The 12151-nt window shown below is 45.9% G+C and overlaps 1 protein-coding gene across 1 annotated transcript in view; it reads right to left on the bottom strand.

The window, feature by feature from the left end:
• Positions 1-1780: 1780 nt before the first annotated feature.
• The window catches only part of NSUN7 (NOP2/Sun RNA methyltransferase family member 7), an 18514-nt gene continuing 8143 nt past the window's right edge, over positions 1781-12151 (bottom strand). The window contains exons 4-11 of the mRNA XM_015828290.1: positions 11607-11759; positions 10277-10460; positions 8973-9183; positions 6519-6662; positions 5197-5298; positions 4293-4410; positions 3609-3732; positions 1781-2453 (exon numbers count right to left, since the gene is read on the bottom strand). Of these exons, the coding sequence (XP_015683776.1) occupies positions 1806-2453; positions 3609-3732; positions 4293-4410; positions 5197-5298; positions 6519-6662; positions 8973-9183; positions 10277-10460; positions 11607-11759 (1684 nt within the window). The 3' untranslated portion in view covers positions 1781-1805. The remainder of the gene's footprint in view (positions 2454-3608; positions 3733-4292; positions 4411-5196; positions 5299-6518; positions 6663-8972; positions 9184-10276; positions 10461-11606; positions 11760-12151) is intronic.

Genomic DNA, 12151 nt, shown 5'->3' with positions numbered 1-12151 from the left:
GAGCTGAATGAACTGAAAATGTGGGAAGGGACATCAGGGAAGATCGGCCAGCTACAAGAGTTCGTTTAGTGACGGTTCAAAGTTACGACGGCACTGATTAAAGTGACTTATGACCGTTTTTCACACTTAGGACCACTGCAGCATCCCGGGGGGTTATGTGATCCATTTTTACAACCCTCGTGATGAAAGTCAATGGGGAAGCCAGATTAACAACCATGTTGCTAACTTCACAGCTGCAACAATTCAACTGGTCGTTGAAAGGTCGTACAATGGAGCAAAACGCATTTGGCCAGTGTCTCGCTGAGCAACATAAATTTTGGGGCTCCGTTGTAGTCGTTGAGGACAGCTGGCTGTGCAGTTTCCACAAATAGGTTTATAATTTAAATAAATGCCCATCCGTTAGTCTACAAAGGATGCCATTAACCTATGGCTAGGGCAGGGGTAGGCAGCCTTGGCTCTTTTATGACTGGTGGACTTCAACTCCCAGAATTCCTGAGCCAGCGTGGGGGAACTATGGACCCTTCATGACTCGTGGATTTCAACTCCCAGAATTCCTGAGCCAGCGTGGGGGAACTATGGACCATTCATGACTCGTGGACTTCAACTCCCAGAATTCCTGAGCCAGCATGGGGGAACTATGGACCCTTCATGACTTGTGGGTTTCAACTCCCAGAATCCCTGAGCCAGTATGGGGAAACTATGGACCCTTCATGACTGGTGGACTTCAACTCCCAGAATTCCTGAGCCAGCCACGCTGAGGGGAAAGGGAGAATTTTCCAAGCTGAGCCACGCTGGCTCAGGAATTCTGGGAGTTGAAGTCCACCAGTCATAAAAGAGCCACGGTTGCCTACCCCTGGCCTAGGGCGAACATTTCTAGAATGCACAAACCAGCTCCAAAATGTGTATACATTAACAGCCAAAGTAATTTGTTGTTTCGCATTGGAGGAATCTTTTTTTTAAAAAAAGAAGAAAGCGAAGGAAATAATTAATCAGGAATTGTTTAATATGCTCAGTTTCCAGTTAACCGTACGGCATTAAAAACTTGATGATTTATACTGAGTTGCTAATGAAGCCTGGTGTCACGTTGGAAGCCAAAATGAAAGCATGTTAATAAGGAAAATCCCTTGCCCAAATGTTTTAACTTTCTTTCGTGTAGTTACAATTTCTCTTTCAAAGCAAATTTATACTTTCAAAGTGCTGTTCTTTCTTAAGAGCGGGCTTCAAAGCCAGCACACGTCTACGAGGATCACGCTGAAGGGCAGACCGGGCCTTCTAAAGGCGGGAAAAGGGAATGCATTCCCAATTCCCAAGAAAAAAACGATCTGAAATATATCAGGGATAAATACGTAGCCTCTTTTTTTCTACTTATGTAGCCTCCCCCCCCTTTTCATTTACATGTAACGGTTCGCCTTAAAAACTCAGCTGCTTCAAATATATTCAGACCAAGCGCGGCTTAAAAAAACTAAGCGATAGCCCGCATCAACTTTTATAAAGTTTCCTCCAATGTTCTGCATAATCCAGGTGTGCTTTTTTTTTTTTTTGACATTCGAAACTGAATGCAAGCCTGACATCATCATCATCATAATAATAATAATAAAAACCCAGCTTTGCAAAAACAGCTCGTTTGTAATAGAAAAGAACGTCAAAAAGAGGTCCGCGTTTAACATTTTCTTTCTAAAAGCACTTTGGGGCTTATCGTTTAAGGGCCCAAACGATATTCAGGAGCTGACCGTTAAATAAATGAACGTCGGTCTTAAATTCCGGGGAAAATAAAAAAATAGTTAGAAACCAAGATGGCGCCCACTTCAAAGCCACGGACGGGACTGCTTGGTCATCGTAGACGGGGAAGGCTCTTTCGACTTAATCAGTCTTTTGGAGGCCGAAGGGCTCAGGGTCCCGTGTTTTGCCCCAATCCAACGATAGTAACAGTGATTGGTTGAAATCTGGGCCCTGTTCCCTTGAGGGTTGAAATACGGCATCATCACCGGGGGCAGAACTATCTCGACCGGCTTCAAAATCATGACGCGATCGTCGTTCTTGGACTTGGCGGCGTTGCGCTGTTTCTCCAACACTCTTTGCAGGGTGGAGGTGGCGGAGGTGAGGTTATTCTTCGCCATCGCGGGCAGAGATGAATTGGAAAGAGGGTTATTGGCTTTCTTCAAGGCGACGGGCTCGTTGGTTTGGCCCATCACCTGCGAGTTACTGGCAGCCACGCTTGGCACGGCAGAGCCGGTCTCCGTCGTTCCAGATTTCATCTCTCGTTCCAGGAACTCCTGAATCCGAGACTGCATGACGGCCTCTTTGATCGGATTCTTGGACTGGGCGGCCCTGTGCTTCTTCTTCTTCTTCTCTTCTCTCTTGGACGGCTTTGCCAGATCGATCCCGTCCAGCAGGCCTTTGGCTGCGGCGCGGGCCAAAACGTCTTTCACCGACACGGATTCGGATGGATCTCGCTAAACCAAGCAAAGAACACAAATTAGCACAGCCGAACCCTACCAGGGAATTGCTATTGTAATACGGATTGTACCTTTGGGACAACCGTGACCTGGATGAAGCATGATGTCTGTACAGACGTTTAGACATTTAGAGCAGGGGTCCCCAACCCCCGGTCCATGGACCGGTACCGGGCGGCGGCATGCCAGCAACCGGGCCGCACAAACAAGCAAAGCCCCATCCGCGAGATGCAGGCAGCACACAAAACCACATACCCTCCGGTCTGCGGAAAAACCTCTCTCCACGGAACCGGTCCCTGGTGCCCAAAAGGTTGGGGACCTCTGATTTAGAGTACAGGATTTACAAGCTTTTCATTCCAGAAAGTGCAACCACCTGTAATTAGCCCTACAGGACACTGAGTAGCAATGGAAATTCTACGCCATAAATTAAGGCCTCACCTGTACTCAGAAAGGCCACAAGCCCCAGTTAACAAAATCCCCCCAAAAAGATTCCTTTGAGTCTAGATTCGTTTGTCACTTTCACCCCTTTAATTAGGAGCTCTTTTTTTTTAACTGTTGTAGCCTTAACTAAAGAAACGTAAATTTACTCAAAGCCTCACAATTCCACTTGTTTCCATTTCGGCTGCAAATTACTGCTATTTGGAACCCAGAAACGGCTAACAGTAGTGCCCATTTTACTAAGTATTGTAGGGCTAATTGTAGCCGGTTGCATTTTCTGGAATGAAAAGCTTGTTAATTCTGTATTCTAAATGTCTATATAGACATCATGCTTCGTTCCCTTTTCATTTTCTCTCTCTCTCTTTTTTGCAAATCATTATTCAGCAGTTAAAATACAAAACTCCCCAAAAGAAAAGAAAAAAAAATCACAGAAGCAAATAAGCAAACCAAACAAGCGAAATGTTGAAAAAGTGCATTTTTTAAAAAACCCCTTCTACCTGTTAAGTATTTGGCCATTAATATAGGTTAATAATATAGGTTAATAATTTGTAAACAGAATTAGAACTTTGGGGGTGGGGAAAATTCTGGGGTCTGTTTCCCAAAGGGCAGGAAACTAATACTATTATATATTTATCAGTGTTCAACTGGAGAGACTATATTAATATCTGTAAGCATTCCCCTTTCTCGTGAGCCGTAATGAAACTCATTTCGCTTTACCTCTCGGCTTAAGACGGCAATAAAGCAGCTGTTTGAAATATCGGAGGGCTCCAGATGAAAGAAGTTCTGTTCAGAGGTGTTGACTTCCAATTTAGAACACAAAGGAAGAACTGGCGGGCAAAGCCTGAAGCAGATACAAACGCAGGAGATTGAAGGCGTTACGTCAAATAAGCACGGCTCAAATTCACAGTCTCTTCTGTCACGTTCAAAAGCTGCACTAAGAAGCAACTGGGACTACGTTGTTTGGCCACTAAGCAAGCTGAAAACCAAAAGACCTTGTCCAGGGGTAGGCAACCTTGGCTCTTTTATGACTGGTGGACTTCAACTCCCAGAATTCCTGAGCCAGCTTGGCTCAGCTTGGAAACCTCTCCCTTTCCCCTCAGCATGGCTGGCTGAGGAATTCTGGGAGTTGAAGTCCACGAGTCATAAAAGAGCCAAGGTTGCCTATCCCTGGACTAGTCTCTAGAAGTTGTGGGTGCTTCATCACTGGAGGTTTTTAAGAGGAGACTGGACAGCCACTTGTCTCAAATTGTATCGGGTCTCCTGCCTGAGCAGGGGGTTGGACTAGATGACCTCCAGGGTCCCTTCCGACTCGATTTTGATTCTGAACATGCAACCCTTCAAACAGCACCGGCGGACATACTTTTTTTGGGGGGAGAAAAGTAGCTGAAGTGAGTTCCTTACTTGTACGGCTGGGCCTTCGCTCCTTCCGCTCCAGATGCCAAGGCTTTGTTCACCACCGCTTCGTTTTCCTCCGGGTACACCGAGCAGGTGCAGTAGACCAGAGCTTGTACTTTAGCAACTGCCGGGATTCAAATCAGGATTAGTCCAGGAAATCGTCATTCAAAAACCAAGCTTTTGGAGAAACTTCTAAAAACTGGCGCAAATGATACAAACTCGGAAAATCCTTGTCCGCTGGGGACCTTGGCGCTCTCCGAGCTTGGCGGTTCCCTTGAAGACGTTTTATTACCCAACTAGACAACATCATCAGTGCTGGAAGGAAGGATTGTGGAGAGGAAGAGGAGGAGGAGGGGGACCATGGGTTTCCTGGTACTCTCTGAGCTTGGTTGTTTCCTTGCAGACGTTTTATTACTCAACTAGGCAACGTCATCAGTGCTAGAAGGAAGGATTGTGGAGAGGAGGAGGAGGGGGACCATGGGGTTCCCGGTACTCTCCGAGCTTGGTTGTTTCCTTGCAGATGTTTTATTACCCAACTAAGTAGCGTCATCAGTGCAACCTGATGGTGTTACCTAGTTGGGTCATGAAACGCTGCGACGACGATGTATTTTGCTTTCCGTATTTGGGAAATGTGTGTTTTATTATATTTTGGGTTGAGTTGAACTCTTACGTTTCTTAAAGTTGCCAAGGTTGGGAAACATGGATTTACAGCTGGCAATTCAGATGTGTGTCCCTCACACCCACAGTCTGCTAAGATCCCATACCGAAGGCTTCGAGCAGAGAAGAAACAAATCTTGCTTTTGATAAGAGACCGAGAAGGAGCTGGGTCACCGAAACTGGGAAGGGTGTGCTGTTATAGATATACAATTGTACATGTTATGGGACTGAGTTCATGACAAAAAAAACTCACACTGCATCGCGTGGGTCAGCTCTTTCAGCTGCTGTTGAGCAAGGGTGCTTAGTTTGTCTTCGGCGACCGACCCTTGAGAGAGGTCTCTGAGTAACTCTGCATCTAAAGAGGAAATGAAATAAAATGTCTACGCTGCAAGGGGACGTTAGTGGTCAGAAAACGACAATTAACAATCTGCCTTCTCGTTTGAAAATTAACAGGAGCAGCTGGCCTCCAGAAATTGTGGGCGCTCCATCACTGGAGATTTTTAAGAAGAGGCTGGACATTCACAATTCTATTCTCTTCTATTCTCTTCTATTCTAATTTCTATTCTATTCTATTCTAATTTCTATTCTATTCTATTCTATATTCCAATATCTATTCTATTCTATATTCCAATATCTATTCTATATTCCAATATCTATTCTATATTCCAATATCTATTCTATTCTATATTCCAATATCTATTCTATTCTATATTCCAATATCTATTCTATTCTATTCTATATTCCAATATCTATTCTATATTCCAATATCTATTCTATTCTATTCTATTCTATTCTATTCTATTCTATTCTATTCTATTCTATTCTATTCTATATTCCAATATCTATTCTATTCTATATTCCAATATCTATTCTATTCTATTCTATTATTCTATTCTACTATTTTATTCTATTTTATTCTATTCTATTCTACTATTCTATTCTATTCTATTCTATTCTATTCTATTCTATTCTATTCTATTCTATTCTATTCTATTCTATTCTATATTCCAATATCTATTCTATTCTATTCTATTCTATTCCATTCCATTCCATATTTTCTATGCTATTCTATTCTATTCTATTCTAGCAAAGCCTACCAAACATAGTCTTATGTGGTGCTTCCCAAAGTCAGGCATGGTGCTTGAAGATGGTTTATACATTCCAGACTTCACGTGTTTTGGTTCTGCTGTCCCCTAATTATTATGGAACACCTCCAGTTGAGTGTGAGACCATGCCTTGAGTTTGGTTAACTTGGCCAAAATCCAACCACTGGTTTGCTGGAGAAGAAAACAGATGAGGAGGGAGGAGGAGGAGAGATAAGGATGAGGAAGGAGAAGGAGAAGATAAAATAAGGGAGGAGGAGGAGGAGGAGATGAAGAAAGGAGAAGATAGATAAGGAGGAGAGAGAGGAGCAGAAGGAGAAAATAAAGATAAAGAAGAAGAGGAGGAGGAGGAGACAATAGATACGGAGAAGGGGAAAGGAGGAGGAGAAGGTGGGCAAAGAGGATCTAGACAGTTGGCCGGAAATGCAACAGAAAAGAGAATGAGGCAGTCAAAATCCCTCCGGGAAGTTACCTTCGTGCTCCTCCAAAATAAATTCGATGGGATTGCTGACCCCCAGGCCGGAACAGCGAGGCAGGAGCAGGACCACTTTCACTTTCTGCAGCTTGGCGCAAGCGGGCTCAACGTTGGCAAAGTCCTCGTGGAGCAGCTCGACATCTTGGGGAGGGGGAGGGGGAGGAGGAAAAACAGAAGGAAGAGGAGGACGCCCGTGAGATGGGACGGAAGGGGTGCTGTAGCAGAAGACGACGCATCTCGGACCTCCTCCCTTCGTTCGGGTCGCTGCATCACCCCGGAAGTGAATCGTCACTTCAAACTTTCGCGGGGTGTGTGTGTTTAAGGAGCGCTTCCTGGAAGCGCCGGTAGTCCTCGGCTTAGCACCGTCTGCTTAGCGGCCGTTCAGAGTTACGACGGCACCGGAAAAAGCCACTCGTGGCTATATATATATACATATGTATGTATGTATGTATGTATGTATGTAAGTAAGTACCCGGCCACGTGTTGCTGTGGCTCAGTCTGGTTAAATGGAAAAGAAAGAAAAGAGAAAGCGCACGTTTCTAATATGTTTCATTTCACAATGCTTCTGGGTATACAATCTTTTTTGTTGTTCCATTGTCTGTGCAGATATAGAGATTGTCTGGTTTGCCGACTCTAGAACACGCAACATACAATTGTCCGTGTGAGAAGCAATCTGTGTCTAGATCTAAACCGCACAATTCTAAAGATTGGCCCTGAGCTTTGTTGATGGTGATTGCAAACACCAATCGAATTGGGAATTGCAATCTCTTAAACTGAAATGGCAATTTGGAAATCGTAAATGGATCGTAAATCGGAAACGTTGAAATGGAATGGTAAAATCGTAGCGTGTGTTGCTTTTACGTCCAACAGATGGCGCTGTTTTTCAAAAAAAGCATGTTTTTACCTGTCACAGGTGTGACATCTCTATAATAGTAGGTATATAAAAACACGCGTGTATTCGAATGCAATGTTGTGTCAAAATTTCAAAGCAATCGGTAAAGAACTTTCGGAGATTTAAGATTTTGAACAAACGAACATTTACATTTTTATTTATATGGAAGATATATAGATAATAATATATATTTACACAACCACTTTGGCCTTCGGCATCCCTACGGTCACGTGATCCAAGTTCAGGTGCTGGTTTTGTATTTATGATAGCGGCAGGGCTCCCGGGGGGATCACGCGATCCTCCCCCCTTTTGTGACCTTCCGATAGGCAAAGTCAATGGGGGCAAAAGCCAGATTCACTTAACAACCGTGATCCTAAGTTAGCCACTGCGGTGGCAAGAAAGGTCGTAAAGTGTGTGTGTGTGGAGGGGTGAAACACACGTCATGGCCGTCTTGCTTAGCGACAGAAATGTTGGGCTCAATTGGGGTCGTATGTTTGAGGACCACCTGTAAGGCCTTCCATGCTAAGATAAATTTCTGGCTACTCTCTAAATCCCCTTTGCCCTCCTTCTCCCTCCTCCTTACCTGTTGTCTCCTTCTCCTTTTCCTTCTCCTCTTCCCTCTCTTTCTTCATCTTTATCTTCTCCTTCCCCTCTCTCATCCTAATCTATCTTCTCCCTCTTCTTCCTCATCCTTATCTCCTCCTCTTTCGTCCTTGTTTTCTCCTCCTGCTCCTCCTCCCTCCTCACCTATTGTCTCCTTCTCCTTCTCTTCCCTCATCTTTATCTTCTCCTTCTCTTCCCTCATCTTTATCGTCTCCTTCTACTTCCTCATCCTTGTCTCCTCCTCCTCCATCCTTATCTATTTCCTCCTCTGCCTTCTCCATCCTTCTCCATCTTCTCCACCTCCTTCATCCTTACCTATTGTCTTCTTTTCCTTCGCCTCTTCCCTTTCTTCATCTTTATCTTCTCCTTCTCCTCTCTTCTCCTTATCTATTTTCTCCCTCTTCTTCCTCATCCTTGTCTCCTCCTCCTCCTCCTTCATCCTTATCTATTTTCTCCTTCTCCATCCTTCTCCACCTCCTTCATCCTTACCTATTGTCTTCTTTTCCTTCACCTTCACTTCCTTTTCTTCATCTTTATCTTCTTCTCCTCTATTCTCCTTATCTATCTTCTCCCTCTTTTCCCTCTTCTTCCTCCTCCTTGTCTCCTCCTCCTCCTTCATCCTTATCTATTTTCTCCTTCTCCTCTTCCTTCTCCATCCTTCTCTATCATCTTCACCTCCTTCATCCTTATCTATTTTCTCCTTCTCCATCCTTCTCTATCATTTTCACCTCCTTCATCCTTATCTATTTTCTCCTTCTCCTCTTCCTTCTCCATCCTTCTCTATCATCTTCACCTCCTTCATCCTTATTATTTTCTCCTTCTCCTTCTCTTCCCTCTTTCTTCATCTTTATCTTCTCCTTCTCCTCTCTCCTCCTAATCTATCTTCTCCCTCTTCTTCCTCATCCTTGTCTCCTCCTCCTCCATCCTTAAGAGGATGCCACTGATCTTGAACTTACTTTTACACTCCATACGTGCAAAGAGATCCTTCAATTCAGCTTCTCTAGCCGCAGATTTTACTCCGCATACGAATACCCGGGAAGTGTCCTGATTGGTCAGCACCGACATGTGGGCCACAGTGAGCCAGGACCCCATTTGGGCAATTAAAACGTCATCGTCCATATTCAGCAGGGCTTTCACCGAATGTACCGCCAGACTCCGGGAGTTATCCTAAGGGTAGAAACAGAAACACCAGTGTGGGAATTACTCAGCTCGTCAACCGCAGGCCTTGCAATGGGGCAGGCATTGTAGGTGGGGTGACCTGGCCGAGTCAAAACAATGCTTTGGCTGAGAGCAACAGCGCTTAGACTTATATACCGCTCCACAGTGCTTTACAGCCCTCTATAAGAGGTTTACAGAGTCAGTCTCTTGCTCCCCAACAATCTGGGTCCTCATTTTACCGGCCTTGGAAGGATGGAAAGGCTGAGTCAACCTTAGAGCTGGTCAGGATCGAACTGCTAGCAGTGGGCAGAGTTAGCCTGCAATACTGCATTGTATCCACTGCGCCACCCTGGCTCTTACTGTGAGGCACCCATTCCATCTGTTTTTGCAATGTAGATCAGGGATCCCCAACCTGTGGGCCACAGCCCACTACCGGGCCGTGGCCTACTGGCCACCGGGCCACGGGACAGGCTGGCCAGTGTGCACAACCACCCTCACTCACACTAGCATGCACGTTTGCGCATGCACGTGGGGCTAGCGGCAGTGGTGGCTAGTGCCTGCACACATGCACAAACGGAGCCACTAGCGCCATGCAGGCTGTGCGGCCCCTTTGCGCATGCACGCGGGTGCTAGCCGCAGTGGCGGCTAGCGTATGCATGCATGCACAAATGGGGCCGTAAGCACTGTGCTAGCAACGTGTGGGTGCACGCGGTCCCTTTCACGCACGGCCCCGTTCATGCATGTGCGCGCATGCACAAATTTCCCAGCTGCTCCCTTTCCCTCCGGGCCGCCAGCCTGAAAAGACTGGTGACCTCTGATGTAGAAGACCTGTCGCCAGTTTTTGCATTACCCGTATCCATTTGCAAGTGAAGGAGCTGCACAAAATACAAGCCAAGCTAGTTGCTTGTCTACATTGGGGGTGTTCAATCGTGGCAACTTGAAGACTTGTGGACTTCAGCTCCCCAAAATCCCCCCCCCTGCAAAGCCAGCAAGGTCTCAAAGCCGCCAAGGGTGGACATCCCTGCTCTACCGATTTTTGCCGACCGTCACCCTGGAAGGATTCAAACACTCCTTCAAGTAAAGTGCAAACTCTTTCACTTACTTGCAACAGGAGTTTGTGATCGGTGTACAGTTCCGAGATCAGGAGTTTTTCTTTAAGAGAAGACGGGAAAACGAGCCCATCGTCACAGTGCTTATCCGGGCAATAGGTGTAACCATCAAAATCCGAAATGGAGTCTACTTTCGTGAAGCCTTCCTTCTGTAAGAAGCTATGGACTTCTTCAAGACTGTAGGATAAACCACAGCTTATTAACACGGCACATTACGGAAGCGAAACAGATTTTTCTTAAAAAATCGCCTTTAGGTTTGAACGTATAGAGCAGGGCTTTTCAACCTTTTCACTCATTGTACCACTTTTAGGACATGGCAACATCCGAGTACCACCAGTCGCCTAGCAAGGGGTCAAAAACCTGAAACCCCTCCAAAAAAGGAAAAAAGTGATAAAGTACAGGTAGTCCTCGACTTACAACAGTTCGCTTAGTGACTGTTCGAAGTTACAATGGCACTGAAAAAAGTGCCCCCCAAGCCACAGCCGAGCAAGACACCTGCCTGCCCACCCGGCGGTGCTCTTCCTCCTGTCCGAGGTTTTCATTGTTGTGAGCATTTCTGTTGAGGATTGGCAGTGGGGTGGGGGGGTGGGGGGGTGTTTGGTTTTTATTCCCCCCGTCTGCTGGGTGGTTGCACCAGGTTTTGGTCACTTCACATGACCCTGGGACACTGTGACCGTCATAAATATGAATCAGTTGCCAAGCATCTGAATGTAAATCACAAGACCCTGGAGATGCTGCAACATTCCAGCCGATCGGCGCTTCTTCTGGGCTCAGCAGAAGCTCCAGGATCAGTGCTGCTTTCCAGCTGATTGGTGCTTCTTCAGGGCTCAGCAGAAGCACCAGGATCAGCGCCGAGCTTCAGCTGGAGCCTGCGCTGATCCTGGCGCTTCCGCTGAGCCCTGACAGCCCTGCAGCTCCAGCCATCTCTCGCTCAGGCTTGTGCTCAGGGGAGGGGAATTCAGATTTTGGCTTCAACTATGTACGTGCCGAAGCTATGCTACTTGAATAAAAGATTTTTTAAGGTAAACAATGCCTCGAAGTTATTTTGAAGAGTTCCATCTGTCGGAACCATGACAGCAACTTTGAAGACTTGTGGACTTCTGCTCTCAGAATTCCCCAGCCAGCTAGGCTACGTCCACAAGTCTTAAAGTTGCAAAGTGTGGAGGGCCCCTGTGCTAAACTTAGGAGCGTTCTCCGGAAGGATGCGGTTAATTTGATCACCAGCGCATTTAAATCTAAGAGTCACGGTCACCAAACATTGAAAAAAAATCGCACAGGAAAATGGTGGGCAAAAGAAAAAAACAAAAAGTCAATAGACCTCACCTGACTTTCAAGGTGTTCACCCAGGCGTACAGTGGCAGGTTTGAAGCCCTCTGCTCTTGTCTCCGAATTGTTTCTGGCAGGATATGCTCAATGGTTAGAGCATCGTGCTTGATTCGGCATCGGGCTAGGGCGGCGGCGAGCTTGGTCTTAAAACTAGAGATTCCAAAAGGAAGTACATTGGAGGCTCAGAATTCACCCTTAGGGGAACGGGAATTGCAGCCTGCTCAAAAATCAGCATCGAAATTAGGGCGAAGAATCCGGTCGCCAGGAGATAACGGACATTTTTCTCGATATGTAGGCTGCAGTTGATCATGTCAATCCTAGCCGTGATTTTTTTTAAAAAAAAAAAATTATGGACAGTTGGCCAAAGCACAATTGAGAAGAGAATATTTGTAGCTCAGGGTTGAACTGTGGGGTCCTTGGTGCTCTCTGAGCTTGGCTGTTTGCTTGCAGAAATTTCATGACCCAACTAGGGAACATTATCAGTGCTAGGAGGAGGGAAGAGGAGGAGGAGGAGGAGGAAGAGGAGGAGGAGGAGGAAGAAC

This window comes from Protobothrops mucrosquamatus, unplaced genomic scaffold (assembly GCF_001527695.2).
Source record: "Protobothrops mucrosquamatus isolate PMUCROS unplaced genomic scaffold, P.Mucros_1.0 scaffold4384, whole genome shotgun sequence".
NCBI lineage: Eukaryota > Metazoa > Chordata > Lepidosauria > Squamata > Viperidae > Protobothrops > Protobothrops mucrosquamatus.
The sequence above is the reverse complement of the archived record's forward strand: the minus strand, read 5'-3'. Positions and strand labels throughout refer to the sequence as shown.